Raw genomic sequence first — 24,606 nt, 5'->3', positions numbered from 1 at the left:
AATGCTCTGATGAAACAATGACTTACTCAGTATGTTATTTCGCTTCAACCATTCTTGGCTACATAGCTTTTTTAAAAGTCATAACTCGTAACAGAGCAACCTGATTGATTTATTCATTAATTCTAGCTGTTTATACCTTGGTGTTGTTGAATACTAATTTCTGATTGGCTTGAAGGGCATTCTAGAGCGTGCATTATTTAAGTTAAATGTGATTTTATTGGGCCGGAAAACCATGCCAATATATCCTCCAAACACAGGCTTCGAGGACATTATCACTTTTATACAACAGGTTACCAACCTATTCAAATAATGATTGATATATTTTTCATTAGCGTTATTTTGATGAGTTTATACATACCATCTCATCCTTCCACGGGATATAGTCCCTGTCGCAGGGTTGCTACTCAAGCCAGCTGGTCGTTCTTTCTATTGGTTCGGTTGCCAGAGACGTGACGCAGTCGTTAAGTCTTTTTGTTCTGCATCTATGGACACGAACCGGTTGTTTGTTCTAAATGTGTCGCTGCCATGATGGTTGGCAACATTATTATCCCTTGCTTAGCCAACTTTTGCTAACAGTCATGTCAAACAGTGCTGCCAGAATAACAGCAAAGTAGCTGCATTTGCATAAGCGGTTTTCTAGTGACGTTTATTTGGATACATCCATAACAATTAGCTAATGATGGGCGATTTCACCCGGTACATAGAAAATGTGCTCCCCCGCCAGGACACTGTTGTTCAGAGGAGCTAGCCAATAACACAGCTAACACAAACACTTCAAACTGAAGCTTGAAAGACTGCAAACTAACTGCATTGTTTCGTTTTACCAGTTTTATATTGACATTTATTTGTATATATTCATAAAAGTGATGCTGATTCATGATTTTGACTGGCTGAGAAAAGTTGCCTGTGTCTTGTCCCGACCCCACACGTTCCTTACAATGGGGCAGCTGGAGATATTGAAATGTTCACATTACAATGGGACAGCTGGAGATATTGAAATGTTCACGTTCATTACAATGGGACAGCTGGAGATATTGAAATGTTCACGTTCATTACAATGGGACAGCTGGAGATATTGAAATGTTGCAAATGTCAGGGACAGACAGCAAGGTTCATACACATTTCCGCTATTGAAAACCAACTGCTAGTTTAAAAGAAATGGGAGATAATGTCTAGATGCTTTTTACAGTGGAGATAAAAGTTAAAAAAATTGGCTGGGCTGATGAAACAGTGGTTGCTCAGTCATAGCTTTAGCCGGTGGTAAATTGTGTATTATAAACTGGGTGGTTCAAGCCCTGAATGCTGATTGGCTGACAGCCTTGGTATATCAGACCTTATACCATGGGTATGGCAAAACATTTATTTTTACTGCTCTAATTATGTTGGTAACCAGTTTATAATAGCAATAAGGCACCTCGGGGGTTTGTGATATATGGCCAATATACCACGGCTAAGTGCTGTGTCCAGGCACTCCGCTTTGCATCGTGCATGAGAACAGCCCTTAGCCATATATTGGCCATATACCACACCTCCTCGGGCCTTATTGCTTAAATAGACACTGGCTGGAATGCGGTTTTAACCAATCAGCGTCAAGGATTAGACCCACCCGTTGTATAATACCCTATAATGTATGGTATAATTAAATTAAAAGGGATCATAGCTTTCACCTGGTCAGTCTGTCATTGAAAGAGCAGGTGTTCTTAATGTTTTGTATACTCAGTGTATGTAACATCTAATATGCTTGAGCATACAATAAAATTACATTGAGATGAAACCTCTGTGAAACAACGTGTACTGCTGCAAAAATAAACAAACAAATGTCATTTTATAGTCAAAATCATTTAAATATTTATTTAACTGAAAGACTTATGCCAACTCAGTTAAGACATTTAATCTTTAAAAACATGTCAGGGTCATCCTTGCCAATAAAAAAAAAAATGCTGTGTAGAAAGTGCTTTTAATGATTCTAACGTTTTTAACTAAAACATTCTTAGCCTTGAACTTTAACCTTAAATCATGTATGATTCCCCACAGATAAGGTTTCACGCTCCCCCAAATCTGTTCTTCCACCTTGAGTTGCTCCAACATGTATTCCTTTAAAGGGTTTCTGTAAAATTATCTTTTTTTCTTGAACTTTTTCACAATTTTTCCTCTGTGACATCAATATAGGAGCCCTGATTGATCTCTCAATGCAAAAATATGAAGGACTAAACTTTCTATTTACAATTCTGATGATCATCTACAACCTGTTGTTTCAGATACAAGTGTGACACGCCAGCACAGACATATTCATTATCATCATTCCCACCAGAGGTGTTTGTACCATCCTCCTCACACACACACATCATTTCTCCAAAATTGCTTTTGATCCTTTCAGAGCTCTTATTTGTCTGTGTGCAGTTATTGAGAGGACAGTCTGAATCCTTATATTCCTCCCCTTTATGTCCTTCAAACAACGCAACAACTTCAGCTCTGTCTACACCATGCAAGTGAGAAGTACTGCATTTCAAATGTTTTCATTGGTGAATCCTAGGTCTTTTAATTAATATAGATCTATATTTGATATACTTGATGTGATACTATTCACTCAAGGTAATACAATGCTTTGTTTTATATTAGCAAATATTCAAGATTAAAACATTCTTGAATGTCTTCTCTCATATACTTCTAAAGAGAACAAAATAAATTAAATCCGTTTTGTACATACTTACATGATATGAAATAACGTGTTTTCCTTTAATTTATGTATAATGATTTTGAACATAACAGAGTAAAAGATTGCTGTAGTTAAAATAATCACACTGGTTCCCCTTGTAGTCGGGACTGTTGTTACAGAAAAATAAATGTTCGCGCAGAATGGTTGAAAAAATGAACCAACAAACATAAAACAACATATTGTACTTCATATAGTAAAGTTCAAGAACAACATTGATATGTCCTGTATCAAAACATATCTGTATTTGTAATGATTGATATCATTAAAAAAGGTAAACATAAAATACCATTTGCCACAGTTTGTAAATATTCTTAAAAAATACCCTAACCTCTTAGAGGGCAGATTAAAAAAACAAGCGACTTCAGCAATACTCAACATGAAAATATATACACACTTACTTCAAAAGCAATAACCAAAAAAGCAAGAATCTGAACTAGACTGGGACTCTCCTATCTCATCCTCTACACATGGAGCTCCTCCCATTCCAATCCAACACTTCACTAACCCGTCACCTGCTCTTGCCAATTTTAGGTGCCTTTGTTTTTGAACTAGCAACAACGTCACACAAAATCAGCGAGTGCCTGGGTCTAGGGACTCACATCCTCTTCTCATCTCTCTCCCTGCTCTTGTCAGAGACCAGAGGTCCTGTTGCATTGCAGTATGTACATAAAGCACTGTCTGTCCATACAAGGCCTTGTCTATGGTCTAGTAGGTCTACAGATGGCAGGCTATAGGCTACATGTTATAGGCCACATATATGGGGTCCAGCTGGTCAGCCAGGAAGCCATCCCGGAGGTGCATTCTCTGCTTCTCTCCCCGAGAGTTGATGGGGATGACCCCGATGTCCACCACCACCACCACTCCCACGATCAGGTAGTGTTCCTCCAGAACCACGTTGGTCACCAGGGGAACCAGGTCCAGAGCCTCCTGCTCCGAACCATCCAACTCCACCACCACCACCAGGAGGTTGGTCCATGTGAACACCGCACTGAAACAACAGAGTACTTAGTCAACATGATACTGAAACAACAGAGTACTTAGTCAACATGATACTGAAACAACAGAGTACTTAGTCAACATGATACTGAAACAACAGAGTACTTAGTTAATACCGCACTGAAACAACAGAGTACTTAGTCAACATGATACTGAAACAACAGAGTACTTAGTCAACATGATACTGAAACAACAGAGTACTTAGTTAATACTGCACTGAAACAACAGAGTACTTAGTCAACATGATACTGAAACAACAGAGTACTTAGTCAACATGCTACTGAAACAACATAGTACTTAGTTAATACCACACTGAAACAACAGAGTACTTAGCCAACATGATACTGAAACAGAGTACTTAGTCAACATGATACTGAAACAACAGAGTACTTAGTCAACATGATACTGAAACAACAGAGTACTCAGTCAACATGATACTGAAACAACAGAGTACTCAGTCAACATGATACTGAAACAACAGAGTACTCAGTCAACATGATACTGAAACATCAGAGTACTTAGTCAACATGATACTGAAACAACAGAGTACTTAGTCAACATGATACTGAAACAACAGAGTACTTAGTCAACATGATACTGAAACAACAGAGTACTTAGTCAACATGCTACTGAAACAACAGAGTACTTAGTTAATACCACACTGAAACAACAGAGTACTTAGTCAACATGCTACTGAAACAACAGAGTACTTAGTCAACATGCTACTGAAACAACAGAGTACTTAGTCAACATGCTACTGAAACAACAGAGTACTTAGTCAACATGCTACTGAAACAACAGAGTACTTAGTCAACATGATACTGAAACAACAGAGTACTTAGTCAACATGCTACTGAAACAACAGAGTACTTAGTTAATACCACACTGAAACAACAGAGTACTTAGTCAACATGATACTGAAACAACAGAGTACTTAGTCAACATGCTACTGAAACAACAGAGTACTTAGTCAACATGCTACTGAAACAACAGAGTACTTAGTCAACATGATACTGAAACAACAGAGTACTTAGTCAACATGATACTGAAACAACAGAGTACTTAGTCAACATGCTACTGAAACAACAGAGTACTTAGTTAATACCACACTGAAACAACAGAGTACTTAGTCAACATGATACTGAAACAGAGTACTTAGTCAACATGCTACTGAAACAACAGAGTACTTAGCCAACATGATACTGAAACAGAGTACTTAGTCAACATGATACTGAAACAACAGAGTACTTAGTCAACATGATACTGAAACAACAGAGTACTTAGTCAACATGATACTGAAACAACAGAGTACTTAGTCAACACCACACTGAAACAACAAAGTACTTAGTCAACATAAAACTGAAACATACAGTACATAGTCAACACTACACTGAACAAAAAATAAAGTACTTAGTCAACACCACACAGAACTTAGTCAACACCACACTGAAACAACATACTGTACTTAGTCAACACCACACTGAAACAACATACAGTACTTAGTCAACACCACACTGAAACAACATACAGAACTTAGTCAACACCACACTGAAACAACATACAGTACTTAGTCAACACCACACTGAAACAACAACATACAGTACTTAGTCAACACCACACTGAAACAACAACATACAGAACTTAGTCAACACCACACTGAAACAACATACAGTACTTAGTCAACACCACACTGAAACAACATACAGTACTTAGTCAACACCACACTGAAACAACATACAGTACTTAGTCAACACCACACTGAAACAACATACAGTACTTAGTCAACACCACACTGAAACAACAACATACAGAACTTAGTCAACACCACACTGAAACAACAACATACAGTACTTAGTCAACACCACACTGAAACAACAACATACAGTACTTAGTCAACACCACACTGAAACAACATACAGTACTTAGTCAACACCACACTGAAACAACATACAGTACTTAGTCAACACCACACTGAAACAACATACAGTACTTAGTCAACACCACACTGAAACAACATACAGTACTTAGTCAACACCACACTGAAACAACAACATACAGAACTTAGTCAACACCACACTGAAACAACATACAGTACTTAGTCAACACCACACTGAAACAACATACAGAACTTAGTCAACACCACACTGAAACAACAACATACAGTACTTAGTCAACACCACACTGAAACAACATACAGAACTTAGTCAACACCACACTGAAACAACAACATACAGTACTTAGTCAACACCACACTGAAACAACATACAGTACTTAGTCAACACCACACTGAAACAACAACATACAGTACTTAGTCAACACCACACTGAAACAACATACAGTACTTAGTCAACACCACACTGAAACAACATACAGAACTTAGTCAACACCACACTGAAACAACAACATACAGAACTTAGTCAACACCACACTGAAACAACAACATACAGAACTTAGTCAACACCACACTGAAACAACATACAGTACTTAGTCAACACCACACTGAAACAACATACAGTACTTAGTCAACACCACACTGAAACAACATACAGTACTTAGTCAACACCACACTGAAACAACATACAGTACTTAGTCAACACCACACTGAAACAACAACATACAGAACTTAGTCAACACCACACTGAAACAACATACAGTACTTAGTCAACACCACACTGAAACAACATACAGTACTTAGTCAACACCACACTGAAACAACAACATACAGTACTTAGTCAACACCACACTGAAACAACATACAGTACTTAGTCAACACCACACTGAAACAACATACAGAACTTAGTCAACACCACACTGAAACAACAACATACAGAACTTAGTCAACACCACACTGAAACAACATACAGTACTTAGTCAACACCACACTGAAACAACAACATACAGAACTTAGTCAACACCACACTGAAACAACATACAGTACTTAGTCAACACCACACTGAAACAACATACAGTACTTAGTCAACACCACACTGAAACAACAACATACAGAACTTAGTCAACACCACACTGAAACAACAACATACAGTACTTAGTCAACACCACACTGAAACAACATACAGTACTTAGTCAACACCACACTGAAACAACATACAGTACTTAGTCAACACCACACTGAAACAACAACATACAGAACTTAGTCAACACCACACTGAAACAACAACATACAGAACTTAGTCAACACCACACTGAAACAACATACAGTACTTAGTCAACACCACACTGAAACAACAACATACAGTACTTAGTCAACACCACACTGAAACAACAACATACAGAACTTAGTCAACACCACACTGAAACAACAACATACAGAACTTAGTCAACACCACACTGAAACAACAACATACAGAACTTAGTCAACACCACACTGAAACAACAACATACAGTACTTAGTCAACACCACACTGAAACAACAACATACAGTACTTAGTCAACACCACACTGAAACAACATACAGTACTTAGTCAACACCACACTGAAACAACATACAGTACTTAGTCAACACCACACTGAAACAACAACATACAGAACTTAGTCAACACCACACTGAAACAACATACAGTACTTAGTCAACACCACACTGAAACAACAACATACAGAACTTAGTCAACACCACACAGTACTTAGTTTATCTACGGCATTTTAATTGGTCAACATTAACAATTTGAAATTAGACAAAATCAGCATGATATTTGAACAGAAATGACATTTGTTTAGATAGAATGCCCATAAGTGGTGAGCTACGCCATCCACCCACCAGAACTACAAATCCTCAAGTCATTTGTCATGGTGCTGAAACACGGGATACAGGCAATACACTAATTACAGTACATTCGGAAAGTATTCATACGCCTTGACTTTTTCTACATTCTGTTACGTTACAACCTTATTCTAAAATGGATTAAATCGTTTTTTCCCCCCTCAATCTACACACAATACCCCATAATGACAAAGAAAAAACAGGTTTTTAGACAAAAAATAAAATAAAAACAGAAATATCACATTTACATAAGTATTCAGACCTTTTACTCAGTACTTTGTTAAAGCACCTTTGGCAGAGATTATAGCCTTGAGTCTTCTTGGGTATGACACTACAAGCTTGGCACACCTGTATTTGGGGAGTTTCTCCCATTCTTCTCTGCAGATCCTCTCAAGCTCTGTCAGGTTGGATGGGGAGCGTCGCAGCACAATTATTTTCAGGTCTCTCCAGAGATGTTCAATCGGGTTCAAGTCCGGGCTCTGGCTGAGCCACAAGGACATTCAGAGACTTGTCCCGAAGCCACACCTGTATTGTCTTGGCTGTGTGCTTAGGGTCGTTGTTCTGTTGGAAGGTGAACCTTCGCCCTAGTCTGAGGTCCTGAGCGCTCTGGAGCAGGTTTTCATCAAGGACCTCTCTGTACTTTGCTCCGTTCATCTTTGCCTCAATCCTGACTAGTCTCCCAGTCCCTGCAGCTGAAAAACATCCCTACAGCATGATGCTGCCACCACCATGCTTCACCGTAGGGATGGTATTGGTCAGGTGATGAGTGGTGCCTGGTTTCCTCCAGATGTGACGCTTGGCATTCAGGACAAAGAGTTCAATCTTGGTTTCATCAGACCAGAGAATCTTGTTTCTCATGGTCGGAGAGTCCTTCAGGTGCCTTTTGGCAAACTCCAAGTGGGCTGTCAGGTGCCTTTTACTGAGGAGTGGCTTCCGTCTGGCCACTCTACCATAAAGGTATGCGCTGTCAACTGTGGGACATTATATAGACAGGTGTGTGCCTTTCCAAATCATGTTCAATCAATTTAATTTACCACAGGTGGACTCCAAGTTGTAGAAACATCTCAAGGATGATCATTGGAAACAGGATGCACCAGAGCTCAATTTCGATTCTCATAGCAAAGGGTCTGAATACTTATGTAAATAAGGTATTTGTTTTTGCTTTGTCATTATGGGCTATTGTGTGTAGATTGATAAGGAAAATGTTTTATTTAATCCATTTTAGAATAAGGTTGTAACGTAACAAAATGTGTAAAATACTTTCTGAATGAACTGTATGTAGCCTTATGAAATGAGTTACAGTTCTCACCATTCTGTGATGCTCTTGTGTGTCCTGATGACGGAGGTCTCAATGTCGATGGGGTGGTACCTCATTCCCCTCAGCTCCATGGCCTCATCCAGCGCTCCCACAACATACAGGGCATCGTGTCGCTCTGCGTGCACACACACGCAAATACAAACACTTCAGACAATGTATGTTGACCTCGCCAGGAAAACAGTGAAAGTACGCAGTAATAAGTACATTTGGTAGTGAAGGGAATAGTTAACGTACCCCCACTGGCGTCGGTCAGTTCGGTCCTCCTGAGGAAGCCCAGGTATCCGGTGCGGGCCCAGATTGTCTGTGTGTCTCCAAAGCTCAGACGGGAATTAAAGTGATCCGACTGCAGTGCCTCGTCTCCGTACACCGTGAAGTAGCCACTGGCATTGTGTCCACTGCACACCCAGATCTGTGAACAGGACAACAATTCAATATTTTTTTCCATCGACGACCACTTTTGAAACAAGTGTTTTAATGTTTTCATGTGCTATCCTCTGGGATCCAGTACACGTCTAGTTTGATTATTTTTACCCAAATCAATTCAGCACAACTCTGCTCTGGACTTCTATTGTAGTGCATCCGTCTGTGTACTTTTAGACCAATTACATAACACTTACTGAACTGAGCATTAGACTGGATAGACCAAAGATATTAATGTGTGTGGAAGTTACGTGGACTGGCTCTTTCAGTACACAGAGAGAGACTATTGTAGTTTAGTCTAATGAGAGAGTACACATTCAATGAGGTATGACACTTAAAGTACAGAGAGAGACTGTTTTGTAGCCTGATGTATTGTAGTTTGTATGGATTCTAACGAAAGCGTGATTATGTCTGAGCCGACCTCTCCAAGGTGCGAGTCTCCCAGTGGTCCCTTGGTCTCCGGGTTGGCGATGATAATTCGAACCCCAGGTAGAATCTGATGGCAATAAGGATGAGACATTTAGTGATTTCATCTCTCCACTCCTCTCTCCCTTCCACTCTTTCTCTCCCTTCAGCGAGGCCATTTATATAACTCATTTACCACCGAGCCCTGAGTAGAGTGGACTGAAATGACCCACTCGCTCTCCCAGTATGTGGCCCTAATTCCCTTAATAGTGCCAATGGCTCTGGTCAAAAGTAGTGCACTATATAGTGCCATTTGGAAAGCAGACAGAAATAAAAGCCTTATTATTGAGTGACAGACTGATCTTGATCTCCTGGCTGGTCCCTTTGAAACAGAGCAGAACGCTGTCTGACCCGGAGCACAATTAACTCTCACCTAGGGCGGTCACGAAATTTCGTCAGCAAATGACTGCCGGTCTCACGGTAATTGACCGTTAATTAATTAACAAACACATTTAGCATCTCCTGGCATCCACGCATGCCACTGATACCGACCTTTGGAACATCTACATTTATTAGACAAAAAGTCTAATAGATCCATGTAATATAGCCTATACCTTCACAATAAATCCATTATTTACTTTAGATAGGTCTAAAGAAACATAATATGAAGTAAATGTGGTCTATTTCAGAAGAACAGAATAGCATACTCAGGATGAGTAGTAACATCTCAACATCAACTGTTCAGAGGAGACTGTGTGAATCAGGCCTTCATGGTCGAATTGCTGCAAAGAAACCACTACTAAAGGACACCAATAAGAAGAGGAGACTTGCTTGGGTCAAGAAACACGAGCAATGGACATTAGATCGTTGGAAATCTGTCCTTTGGTCTGATGAGTCTAAATTTGAGATTTTTGGTTCCAACCGCCGTGTCTTTGTGAGACGCAGAGTAGGTGAACGGATGATCTCCGCATGTGTGGTTCCCACCGTGAAGCATGGAGGTGGTGGTGTGATGGTGCTTTGCTGGTGACACTGTCAGTGATTTATTTAGAATTCAAGGCAAACTTAACCAGCATGACTACCATGGTATTCTCCAGTGATACGCCATCCCATCTGGTTTGCGCTTAGTGGGACTATCATTTGTTTTTCAACACGACAATGACCTAAAACACACCTCCAGGCTGTGTAAGGGCCATTTGACCAAGAAGAAGAGTGATGGAGTGCTGCATCATATGACCTGGCTTCCACAATCACCCGACCTCAACACAATTGAGATGGTTTGGGATGAGTTGGACCAGAGTGAAGGATTTAAAAAAAATGTTAACTAGGCAAGTCAGTTAAGAACAAATTCTTATTTACAATGACGGGCCTACCCCGGCCAAACCCTAACTCGGACGATGCTGGGCCAATTGTGCGCCGCCCTATGGGAGTCCCAATCACGGCCGGTTGTGATACAGCCTGGAATCGATCCAGTGTCTGTAGTGCCGCTTCTAGCACTGAGATGCAGTGCCTTAGACCGGTGCACCACTCGGGAGAAGCGGAAAAGCAGCCAACAAGTGCTCAGCATATGTGGGAACTCCTTCAAGACAGTTGAAAAAGCATTCCTCATGAAGCTGGTTGAGCTGTCATCAAGACAAAGGGTGGCTACTTTGAAGAATCTAAAATCTATAATATATTTTGATTTGTTTAACACTTTTTTGCTTATGACATGATTCCATATTTGTTATTATTCTACAATGTAGAAAATAGTAAAAATAAAGAAAAACCCTTGAATGAGTAGCTGTGTCCAAAACTTTTGACTGGTATACTAAAAATGATCTGTGTCATTTGTTTTGATTTAGAATAGACCATTATCATGCACCTCTCTCGAAACAGGGGCAGGGGAATTGTTTTTATCTATGCACTTAAATAGAGAAAGTTGTGAAATAAATATAATAGGCCTTGCCTATAGAAAGCTGATGGACCCTCCTCTTTTTAATAGAGGCCATCACCCTGTTTTCTCACGCAATTGCATAGCTTATAGAAATGTTGTCCAACATGAGCTCATGGGCTCTCATGAAGTCTTTGATTAGATTTTTTTATTACATTTGCATTGATGTCAGAGTGATTAGAGGGACAATAGAGTGTTGAGTACCAGACAGCAAGTTTGGTAGGCTACTAATGACCATCAGCAGCATCAGAGCTAAGATAAAACTAATTACTGTGACTAAACGGTCATGTGGAATTTGACTGCCTTCATGACACGTGACCGCCGGTGTGGCGATAATACGGTCACCATAACAGTCCTACTCTCACCTACACTTCCTCTATTATGGGGACGGGTTGCTGTGGAAACTAACTACACAATTAGACTAATCAAAGCACAGTACAAACAAACAGTTTACACTAGTTTAGTCTCAGTGATTAAAAATACTTAATTGTATAGTTTGTCTATGCAAATGACTACCATTTGTTTATTCATTCAGCTAGTCAGGCAGAGACTCACCTTTCCAGATTCCATGAGTGGTAAGCTGTGTGGAGACCCTCTCTCTACCAGACGAACCCTGTGAGGGAGGAAGGGAAGAAGTGAAGAGTTACTGGGCTGCTGAGTCAATGCTGTGGTTCTGTCCCAAATGGCACGCTATTCCCTATATAGTGCCCTACTTTTGACCAGAACCCTATGGTAATAGGGAGCCATTTGAGACAAGCACTGTGAGTACAAGACAAGTCCTTTTAGTCTACAAATTATACTGAACTTTCAACACAAACCCAATAGCTACATCCCAGGGAGGAGAGCAGTGGTGGAGACAAAAATGACTGTCTAGAATTACAGTGTGTATGCGAATAGCTGTGGGCTGTGTATTTGTGAGCTGTGGGCCCAGTGTGCAGCATGTTGTTATGTGTCCCTGCCAGGGCTGGACGGGCATTTGATTTCCGTAAGGCGGCACGTTTTTTTTCCCACACGCCCTCTTATGTGTGCATGTACACACATTTCTTTAATACTATAACTGCTGGGCCTCGAGGCTAATGAGCAGTCATTTCGATTGCAATATTCTAGCAGTGGAATTACTACATTTCATACATGCTATCGCAAAAATTATTTGGTTGTGTTTACGAATGTCTTAGGTAACAGAATATGAAAACAAATATTTCAAATAACACAAAAGCATTTATTAGTTTACTGTAGGATATATATTATATATATATATATATCTCTCTTTATATATAGCTATATAAATATCACTATGCAGGCTGGGGCCTATTGATCTGTTGATTGGGTGTGGGATGTTCTAGGACGATACACTACCCAGACTCACTATTCTAACCCCGGGCCGTCTTTCTAATCTTAAAGTCAAACATTGGACATGTGTGTCACAAGGAATGTGTCTGGCTCCAACTTTTATGCACACAATGCAGTGAAACTATTCAAATGTAAATGGCCAGTGCAGAGGTAATGGGTCTTCAATGTCATGTCAGCATGGTCTAAGATATTGTTCTTGTTTGTGAGCAACATTTCATTGACATAGATGCCATACTTATGATACTGAAGAGCTTCTATTAATCATATTTAGGCAACTGACGGATAATATACTATGGAAAATTCACCACCAACTTGATTTACTATATACAGTTGAAGTCGGAAGTTTACATACACCTTAGCCAAATACATTTAAACTCAGTTTTTCACAATTCCTGACATTTAATCCTAGTAAAAATTCCCTGTTTTAGGTCAGTTAGGATCACCACTTTATTTTAAGAATGTGAAATGTCAGAATAATAGTAGAGAGAATGATTTATTTCAGCTTTTATTTCTTTCATCACATTCCCAGTGGGTCAGAAGTTTACATACACTCAATTAGTATTTGGTAGCATTGCCTTTAAATTGTTTAACTTGGTTCAAATATTTCAGGTCGCCTTCCACAAGCATCCCACATAAAGTTGGGTGAATTTTGGCCCATTCCTCCTGACAGAGCTGGTGTAACTGAGTCAGGTTTGTAAGGCCTCCTTGCTCGCACACACTTTTTCAGTTCTGCCCACACATTTTCTATGGGGTTGAGGTCAGGGCTTTGTGATGGCCACTCCAATACCTTGACTTTGTTGTCCTTAAGCCATTTTGCCACAACTTTGGAAGTATGCTTGGGGTCATTGTCCACTTGGAAGACCCATTTGCAACCAAGCTTTAACTTCCTGACTGATGTCTTGAGATGTTGCTTCAATATATCCACAGAATTTTCCATCTTCATGATGCCATCTATTTTGTGAAGTGCACCAGTCCCTCCTGCAGCAAAGCACCCCCACAACATGATGCTGCCACCCCCGTGCTTCACAGTTGGGATGGTGTTCCTCGGCTTGCAAGCCTCCCCCTTTTCCCTCCAAACATAACAATGGTCATTATGGCCAAACAGTTCTATTTTTGTTTCATCAGACCAGAGGACATTTCTCCAAAAAGTACAATCTTTGTGCAGATGCAAACCGTAGTCTGGCTTTTTATGGTGGTTTTGGAGCAGTGGCTTCTTCCTTGCTGAGCGGCCTTTCAGGTTATGTTGATATAGGACTCGTTTTACTGTGGATATAGATACTTTTCTACCTGTTTCCTCCAGCATCTTCACAAGGTCCTTTGCTGTTGTTCTGGGATTGATTTGCACTTTTCGCACCAAAGTACGTTCATCTCTAGGAGACAGAAAGCGTCTCCTTCCTGAGCTGTATGAACGCTGCGTGGTCCCATGGTGTTTATACTTGCGTACTATTGTTTGTACAGATGAACATGGTACCTTCAGGCGTTTGGAAATTGCTCCCAAGGATGAACCAGACTCGTGGAGGTCTACAATTTTCTTTTTGAGGTCTTGACTGATTTCTTTTGATTTTCCCATGATGTCAAGCAAAGAGGCACTGAGTTTGAAGGTAGGCCTTGAAATACATCCTCAGGTACATCTCCAATTGACTCAAATTATGTATATTAGCCTATCAGAAGCTTCTAAAGCCATGACATAATTTTCTGGAATTTTCCAAGCTGTTTAAAGGCACAGTCAACTTAGTGTATGTAAACTTCTGACCCACTGGAATTGTGATACAGTGAATTATAAGTGAAATATTCTGTCTGTAAACAATTGTTGGAAACATTACTTGTGTCATGCACAAAGTAGATGTCCTAACTGACTTGCCAAAATTATAGTTTGTTAACAAGAAATTTGTGGAGTGGTTGAAAAACTAGTTTTAATGACTCCAACCTAAATGTATGTAAACTTCCGACTTCAACTGTATATACACGTTTTTTAATAATTGATGATAACACAGTTAAACATGGATGTTCTGATAGGAGCATGCCCTTACCTGTCGTGCCTCAGTGCCCTCATGTCCACATACACAGTAGTTGGGTCTGGTCCTGAAGTACCCTGCAGAATGACAACATGCCAGGGTTAGTGTCCGAGCTAAGATGTCTGTTACACTACATTACCACTAACACAGTACTATTAGATACTACTAGCATGTTAGTGGTCAACAAAAAGCCTACAGTTCACACGGGTTGCGAATGGAAGCTTTGAGACAAGTCCAACAAACAATACAATGAAGAAACTATTCTACAAAAGATTCATACTGGGCTACTAGCTACAACACTCAAACTGAGATCACGGTGGTGGAAGACAACGATGAGGAAGCATGAAGGCATTAAAACTCAACCAAAAGAACAGGACAGAGCAGAAGTCAAATGACAAAGTGCATCACAAAACAGTCAGAGGTCATATCCAGTATGATTCACATCATGCAAACAGAAGGAAACCACAAAACTAAACAACAAAAATATTTAGTTTTTTTAAAGAGGAAAGGTAGGGAGGGAGGGAGGGAGGGAGATGTGAAATCCACTGAGGCAGGAGAAGAGAATACATAGCCAGATGGAAGGAGCAAGAGAATAGAGTGGAGGTGGGCATGGTGATATACTGAATCATGTCTGAATGACACTTCAAATACATGAGCATACACAATCTGTATTTGTCCCTTAAATAGACCGTAGAAGGCTTTGGTAGTTCAGTAGAGGCTTGACTGGCCAGACACGAGAGTCCAAGCCCACAGTAGAAAACCCACAGGCAGACAAAACAACCTAACGTTAACATACATTACACCAGGCACATAGGCACCAACTTCAACAGTAGTGTGTGTGTGTGATAGCAATAGTAGATTTCTATCTTATAGGTTAGTGAACAATTAAATAACTCATTGGAAGAATAAAGAGAAAACAAACGCAGAATCTCAATTGCATTTCCTTGATTCCACTTTTCCCCAGCCCTCCCCAGCCTAGCTCTGGTCCAAGGCGTTACGTGCGGCTTGCTGATGCTGAGCCTTCCTCAACACACTGGACCAGACCCATCTCCAATCCAGCCCCCTCCCCTCCCCAGGCAGATTGCATTACACCTGTGATTCAGTAGCATGTATTAATAGTGTGGCTAAGGCTTCGGCAGAGGAAGCAGCACCACCCAACACCCACCACCATAGCAAAGACAACCATAGAGCTGCACATGCTAGACTGATTCAGCCCAGCCATAGACAGCCAGCCATAGAGCTACACATGCTAGATACTGACTCAGCCCAGAGCACAAGGCATCATCATAAAGCAGTATGGCAGTCACTCAAACAATAGTCACTCCAAAAGTCACTACAGTCACACCAAAAGTCACTACAGTCACACCAAACTATACCCAGTCCTAATAATGTAGGACAATACTAAAATACTTCTTACATAGCAAATACTGCAATCATACTACTACTAAACGTGTCCAGATGTGCTTTAGCCAACTATACTGAACAAAAATATAAACGCAACATGCAACAATTTCAAAGATTTTACTGAGGGGCCGTGCATTATCATGCTGAAACATGAGGTGATGGCGACGGATGGATGGCACGACAATGGGCCTCAGGATCATGTCACGGTATCTCTGTGCATTCAAATTGCCATCAATAAAATGCAATTGTGTTCATTGTCTGTAGCTTATGCCTGCCCATACCATAACCCCATAACACTCTGTTCACAACATTGACATCAGCAAACCGCTAGCCCACACAACGCGATATGGGTGGTCTGCGGTTGTGAGGCCGGTTGGACATACTGCCAAATTCTTTAAAACGACATTAGTGGAGGCTTATAGTAGAGGAATTAACATTCAATTCTCTGGCAACAGCTCTGTTTGGACATTCCTGCAGTCAGAATTCCAATTGCACGCTCCCTTAAACTTGAGACATCTGTGGCATTGTGTTGTGTGACAAAACTGCACATTTTAGAGTGGCCAATTATTGTCCCCAGCACAAGGTGCACCTGTGTAGTGATCATGCTGTTTAATCAGCTTCTTGATATGCCACAACCGTCAGGGGGATGGATTATCTTGGCAATGGAGAAATGCTCACTAATAGGGATGTAAACACATTTGAGAGAAATAAGATTTTTGTGCATTTGGAACATTTCAGGGATTCTTTATTTCAGCTCATGAAGCATACATTACATGTTGCGTTTATATTTATGTTCAGTGTATATGGCAGTACAACACTAGTTAGAAGAGTTGGCTAAAGCACATACCGATTTGGACCGGGCTAGTACTACACTACAATACTTCCAGAAGGCTAGAGTCATATGGTGTTGTTTAACAGTTCCTCCACAGTTAAGAAGTTGTGTCCCCTCTCCAGCTCTCTAGGTCTCAGACAGACAGTCCCTTAATGCAGGGTTTCCAAACCCTCTTCTTGGGCCCCCACAGACATTTCACATGTTTGTTTTAACCATAAACTGACACACCTGATTCAATTAGTCAAAGGCTTGATGATTAGATGACTGCATTTTACATTTTAGTCATTTAGCAGACGCTCTTATCCAGAGCGACTTACAGTAGTGAGTGCATACATTTCATTTCATGCATTTTTTAAATTTATTTAAAAAAAATGTGTACACATTTTTTTGTACTAATTGAATCAGGTTTGACAGTTTAGGGTTAAAACAAAAATGTGAATCGTTGAGGGGGCCCTAGGAGAGGGTTGGGAAACCCTGCCTTTGTGTACTAAAGAGAAGCAATCCGAATGAGCTGTGGCAGTATTTATCCCAAACAAGAGGCCACACTTGACAAGTTGCCTCAGCACAGGTTAATGTTCCTGTACTGCAGAGTTTTAATATTAAAGAGCTGACCTTTTCTAAGTGCTAAGAGCTTTGCTAAGAGTCTCAGATGGCACCTTTAGACAATAGAACAGGAGTAGGCAACCATGGTCCTGGAGTGCCGCGGCACTTCATGTTTTTGATTTAACCAACTTTGAAGACCAGGTGTGTTGAATTTAGGCAATCACTGAACTATTCAAATTAGCTCAGTTGGTCTGGTGTGGTGCCTACTGCTGCAGTAGAACATCTTGCTGCTACAAAAAGTCTGCATCCCAAATGGTACCCTACTTCCTATATATTGCACTACTTTTGACCAGACCTCACTTGCCCTCTTCAAAAGTAATGTATCATAGGGTGCCATTTGGGACTCAGTCTATTATAGCTCCCCAGAATGGCCACGGTTTTCTTTTCCTATCCAATTAAATTAGTCAGCATCACCATACAGAGAAGCTCTCAATCAAACCCCTGTGAGCACAGTCTTTCTCTTACAAATCCTGATCCCTCATAAGCGACTAAGGAGTCTTGACCATAGCTGTGCCTGGCTATGCTACTGGTCCCGGCCCCTACCCTGTCCCTCCTACCCTGTCCACCCTATCCCTCCTGTCACCTGCCTGCTTGCAACACCTGATGAAGAGGGTGATTAGGGAACATGAAAATCCCCTACCTGGTCAGCAAGCTTCCCCAGCCTGTGAGGCTATAGCAGCAGCAGGAGGAGGAGAGTGAAGAGGAGGTAGGAAGGAGAAATTAGGGGGTGGAGGGAGGGAGGGAGGGTGAAGACAAAACCAAGTATGAGATATGTGGGTGGGGTTATGCAAAATAACAGGGGGGGGGGAACGAAAATGTCAAATATAGAAATGGAAAACATTTTTTTTGAGAAGCAGTCTTAACTAATAAGAAGCTATGTTACAAACTGGGCTTATTAATAGCCAATAGATCAATGTTAGGTTAGAACATTTGGGGACATTTAAAGTACAATAACCGTTACATTTACATGATTACATCCATGTATTCTCAAGTTAAGAAGAATGTGTTAGAGGTAGCCTAATACCTTATTTACAATAAAGTCTAAAAGGGAAAAATCTATACATGTTAAATAATTATGTTAAATGCAACAAACATTTTTAAACAGGCTTCTCGATTGGGCTTTTTAATCGATCCATTCAGATTTCATTGAACAGATATGTACACCTGAAACAGGTGCAAATGGTATACTTATCTCTATCTCGTTGACATTTGAATAGTAAAGCTTACAATTAGATTTTACTTAAATAATAAAGCTTGCAAAATAAGTTGAATCATGTAAAAGAATGAGCAGCCCAAAATTAAAGCATGACATAGCAGCATGTGCAATGCTTATGGACAGCGGCGTTCCAGAGACATAGGCTACGTCCCAAATGGCACTCTATTCCCTATATAGTGCACTACCTTTGACCAGGGCCCATAGTCATGTACCATTTAGGTAATAGGGTGCCATTTGGGTTTACGCTGGGGCTGTGTCTGGTAATTGGTTGTTGTTTTTATGAAAAGCAGAGCAGTAGAGAGGGTGAGATATGTACAGGATATCTATGTATGTTGGCTTTTCATCATGTAAACCCTGATAGGAGGATTAGTACTGTAGGCCCTAGGGCCTGTAGCCAAATACCTGCTGGGAAAATCTCAACACTCCAAGATGCAGAGGAAATCTCAGACATCTCCATTTTCAGCTAGATCAGCTAGCATTATTGTACAACCCACTTTGTGCATACCCGCATACCAAATAGAACCCTATTCCCTATATAGTGCACTACTTTTGACTAGAGCCCTATGGGCTCTGTGTATGTAGGGAATCGGGTGCCATTTGGGACTCACTGAAGCCAGTGTAGAGAAACATGGAATTCCCCAAGCACCCCCAAAATACAATTCTGCCTGCATCATGACCAGATGTGGAGAAGACTTATCTTGTTGGAGAAATAACCTGTGTTGTGTTTCCAAGGTATCATGTTTCTCATCAGAACCACATGGTTGTGTGTGCGTGTGTAGGCTCACAGAGAATACTGTTGCTTCCCAGGTTAAGTCACACAAATACAGATTAAATTAAATCAGATTCATCTCTCCTACCCCAAAAAACAAACAAACCGCAATGCAACTAGTGAATTAACAAAGTCTCTAAATAAAACAAACAACTCATTTCCAACCTGAGGAATAGGCTATGCAAACGATACTGAAGGCAGAGAGAATGGCAACAAGAAACAGTAGCAACCCTTTAAACTAACACAAGACTACAACAGAGCCACAATAGACACCCACTGGCTAACATGTATGAAAGAGCATATCGTCTACTGTGGGTAGAAACATTGGTAATAATATCCATTAAAATGTGGGATGCAGACAGAGCTTTCCTTTTTATTCAGTCTATCAGAGTTCCACTGGCGACAGACAGAGACAGCACCCAAAGACTCCTTGCCAAATACTGAGCTTAGTAAGAGTTGCACATTTTATACAACTTTTTGAGGGACAGAGAGGGCATGGGGTTTGTGGACTAGAGCAGGGAGGTGGAAGGGGCTGACTGTACCTGCAGACAGATAGCCAGATTGACTCTGCAGCCGAACGAGGTGCTGACTGCTCGCGGGTGGAGGCCCAGGTCTTTGAAGAGCTTGGAAAAGGATTGAGTCAGAGCTATCCTGGGTCTCTCCTCTGCCACCACCACACACGTCCTGACCCGCGACAGGTCCAGGCCTCGAGACTGATGGAGAAGGGGGAGGGACAAAACAAAATGCATTAAATTGGATCAAACCAGAACTAACCAGGCAAGATGAGTCTGGGCTGACGGACTAGAATGTAATCAATCAATAAGTCAATCAATATTTTTACATTAGAGGTTGTCACAAAGTGTTTTACTCTCAGATCATCACATTGCAATAACATTTGATCTTATCTCAGTATCATTGTTGTGGTGATTTGGCGGATGGATACTTACCTTGAGGGAGTCGGTCTGCAGGCCCAGGCCCTTGGTGCACAGCTCCATGACGCTGTAAGAGCAGAAGGTGTCCCTGACTTTGTATTGGCTGACAGCTAGCAGCCACAGAGCAGGGTTCACCTCCAACTCTGAAGGCGGGATCAGGATGGACTGGTGGCCGGAGTACACACTACAAAGTACACACAGGAGACAGAAAATATGAGCATACAAATACACATACACAGAGTGAATACACAAAGGATACACAGAGTGAGTACACACTACACACAGGAGATGGAAACGGAGTTCTACTCTGAGCTCTACATAGCCTGTGTGCACATAAACTTAACATAAAAACGTTACTCTTCACACCAGTGACATGAGCCATTATGTACTTCCGACCACTACCAATCTAAACAACACACTTCACTACATTATATATTCAGTGGCTCCATTTACAATGCAGGCCAGTGCCGTTTCATCAAGGCCAAACCAACCTCTGTAGTACAGCTAGCCAGTAGCTAGTGCATTATTCACAATATAACAACTAGGGCTAGCTTTGCATAGGCATCAATCAGAAACACTCCCAATCTGAAACACACGCCCGCCATATAAAACAGCTTTGTTCTTCAGCAAGGGCCTGGTTTCTGGACAGCCCCCCGCTGATCATATTTCCATATGAACATTTCACAAGTTGAGTGATGCCATGCTGGAGAGAGAGTTTCCACTGGGAAGGCGAATAGAGAGAGAGCCAGTGGAGAGTGGAGCAAAGCAGAGATACATCATTACAAGGAGATGGACGGCGGGCTAGGCTAAACACAGCAGAATAATGATACATCATCACAAGGAGACGGACGGCGGGCTAGGCTAAACACAGCAGAATAATGATACATCATCACAAGGAGACGGACGGCGGGCTAGGCTAAACACAGCAGAATAATGATACATCATCACAAGGAGACGGACGGCGGGCTAGGCTAAACACAGCAGAATAATGATACATCATTACAAGGAGACGGACGGCGGGCTAGGCTAAACACAGCAGAATAATGATACATCATTACAAGGAGACGGACGGTGGGCTAGGCTAAACAGAGGAGAATAATGCATAAGGCTGCATTGGGTCCCCCCCTCCACCAGGGTGAACATAGCAGGGTTTCTTCAGATCAGATAGGTACAGGGGAAGCTGTGTGTGTGTGTGTGTGTGTGTGTGTGTGTGTGTGTGTGTGTGTGTGTGTGTGTGTGTGTGTGTGTGTGTGTGTGTGTACATGGACAAAGCAGAGCTAGATGTGTGTGTGAGGTGATGAGTGGGCAGTGAAGTGGTTAGGACGGTCTAACTCGCTCTCTGTCTCACCTGCAAAGGCACCAGATGACGAAGCCCAGGCCGCAGTAGGGGTCCAGACAGATAGCCACCTCACGGGAGGGGTACAGCTCACACTGCAGCTTGATAGAACGGCAGAAGGCACTGGTGGCAGTGTGAGACATCTACACAGTCGGGAAGACAAGAACAATCACATACGGATTACAAATGTAGTTTTATCATTCTACTTGGCAAGAGTTGGGGTCCTAGCCGATCGCTGTCCTTGTCAAGCCAAACATGACAACCAGTGACAAGGAGTTGGCATGATGGCTCATACAGACTGGTACTCTGGCTAACTTGGCTACAACACAAACCAACAAAGACAGGCTACATATTGGTATCATTTGTACCCATGCTGTCATCTCATGTGCTTTACTAAATAATAGCCATGTAAACAAATGAAGTACAACAGGGCCGTGTTTCAGTCATTCATTAAAAAAGTTTCAATTGAACCGCATGAGAATTAGGAAACGCATTCCAGAAAACAATTCATCCAAATATTCTCATGAGCTGCTACTGTGAGTACCACTGCCTGAATCCTTGATCTTAATGAACGAATGAATTAAATGGCAAAACAATGACTCAACACAGGCGGCTGTATATACGGTGGGTTAATGCTGTCAGAACTGTGTGTGTGTGTCCCCTCTCTAGTAGATATAAAGCAGTTATTGACCCATTATTAAACAGTAGTTCCACTCCAGCCTGAGACCTTGTTAAAGTGCAATCCCAGCTGCATCCCAAATTACACCCTATTCCCTATATATAGTGCGTTGGTCAAAACTAGTAGGGAACAGGGTGCTATTTGGGACCCAGACCAGTGGTAGGAGCAAACATATATTCACACACAGGCCCAGATTCAGGCTTTTGTTTTGGTAATTAGTGTACAGCACGAAATACATTGTTATTTAGCATTGCTGAACATCCCAACATCCCAAAGAGGCTATTTTGTTTTAGTAAACTACATAAGAGAGCCCCACACACTACAACAATTCTCCCCCACCACCTAAGGCAACATTATTCTTCAATGTGTTTATAGCAGGGGGAGGAACAGAATAGACAATCGCCTCTTGGTGAAGATGAATACTCGCTTACAAAACAGGGAGAAAATCCACTAAGCCTTCGTCCACTGAGGAACTGATAGCAAATGTCTTCCCTTATTGACCAGTGAAAAGATACATCTTTCACAAGATGCTGTTTCACTGGATTTCCTACTGAGCTTCGTCAGACAGACAAAGGTTTCAACAAGGCCAGATTAACTGTGAACAAGACCTTCCATTGTATGGGAGAAGGCATTCTGATTGAGCATTGTGCAGTACAGTGAGAGATTCAGCTATTCATCCACAGCAGAGGGATGGGATCAATAACTGCTTTCATGTTTATGAAATGTCACCACTATCTTTTCACTCAGACGATCACGTTCAAAGTGTATGTAACACAGCTTGTTCCTGTTTCACTTCATATGCTTTTAGAGATATCAGCCTCCCTGATAGGAGAAGCACATTCTGGTTAGAAGTGGTTTACCTTCACTCCTGCTAGCATCCCTGTGGTGGACACACTGAAGTCCAGGTAGGCCAGTGTGTCTGGATTGGAGGGCTTGTACAACAGAGGAGGTTTCTTCTTTGGCAAATCATCTAGAGGAGCGAGAGAAAGGAAAACACCACTGTTATCACCAGTACCATCATACAGTGCATCTGGAAAGTATTCAAACCCCTGGACCTTTTCCACGTTTTGTTACATTACAGCCTTATTCTAAAACCAATTTCATTAAATTGTTGTATTTTTTTCAATTTACACACAATAACCCATAATAACAAAGAAAAAACTGTTTTAAAAAAAAAAAAGGTTTTGCAAATATATATATATAAATAACAAAACGGAAATATCACATTTCCGTAAGTATTCAGACCCTTTACTCAGCACCTTTGGCAGCGATTACAGCCTCAGGTCTTGGGTATGACACTACAAGCTTGGCACACCTGTATTTGGAGTTTCTCCCATTCTTCTCTGCAGATCCTCTCAAGTCCTGTCAGGTTGGATGGCGCTTGGCATTCAAGCCAAAGAGTTCAATCTTGGTTTCATCAGACCAGAGATGTTGTTTCTCATGGTCTGATAGTCCTTTAGGTGCCTTTTGGCAAACTCCAAGCAGGCTGTCATGTACCTTTTACTCAGGAGTGGCTTCCATCTGGTTCAAGAGTGACCATCGGGTTCTTAGTCACCTCCCTGACCAAGGCCCTTCTCCCCGATCGCTCTAGGAAGAGTCTTAGTGGTTCTAAACTTCTTCCATTTAAGAATGATGGAGGCCACTGTGTTCTTTGCTTCGAAACAATCCTGTCTCAGAGCTCTACGGACAATTCAACCTCGTGGCTTGGTTTTTGCTCTGACATGCACTGTCATCTGTGGGACCTTATATAGACAGGTGTGTGCCTTTCTAAATCATGTTCAATCAATTGAATTTACCACAGGTGGACTCCAAACAAGTTGTAGAAAGATCTCAAGGATGATCAATGGAATCAGGATGCACCTGAGCTCAATTTCGAGTCTCATAGATTTGTAATAAATGTGCCAGAATTT

At 41.3% G+C, this 24,606-nt stretch overlaps 1 protein-coding gene across 1 annotated transcript in view; it reads right to left on the bottom strand.

Moving 5' to 3' along the window:
• Positions 1–1,823: 1,823 nt before the first annotated feature.
• Positions 1,824–24,606, bottom strand: part of dip2ca (disco-interacting protein 2 homolog Ca) — a 235,633-nt gene continuing 212,850 nt past the window's right edge. The window contains 11 exon segments of the mRNA XM_014190736.2: positions 1,824–3,704; positions 8,800–8,923; positions 9,043–9,217; positions 9,650–9,724; positions 12,116–12,173; positions 14,941–15,002; positions 18,405–18,434; positions 20,292–20,462; positions 20,697–20,865; positions 22,030–22,160; positions 23,557–23,666. Coding sequence (XP_014046211.2) covers positions 3,452–3,704; positions 8,800–8,923; positions 9,043–9,217; positions 9,650–9,724; positions 12,116–12,173; positions 14,941–15,002; positions 18,405–18,434; positions 20,292–20,462; positions 20,697–20,865; positions 22,030–22,160; positions 23,557–23,666 — 1,358 coding nt within the window. The 3' untranslated portion in view covers positions 1,824–3,451.

This window comes from Salmo salar, chromosome ssa03 (genome assembly GCF_905237065.1).
Source record: "Salmo salar chromosome ssa03, Ssal_v3.1, whole genome shotgun sequence".
Taxonomy (NCBI): Eukaryota; Metazoa; Chordata; class Actinopteri; order Salmoniformes; family Salmonidae; genus Salmo; species Salmo salar.
This window is presented reverse-complemented; position numbering and strand designations above follow the sequence as displayed.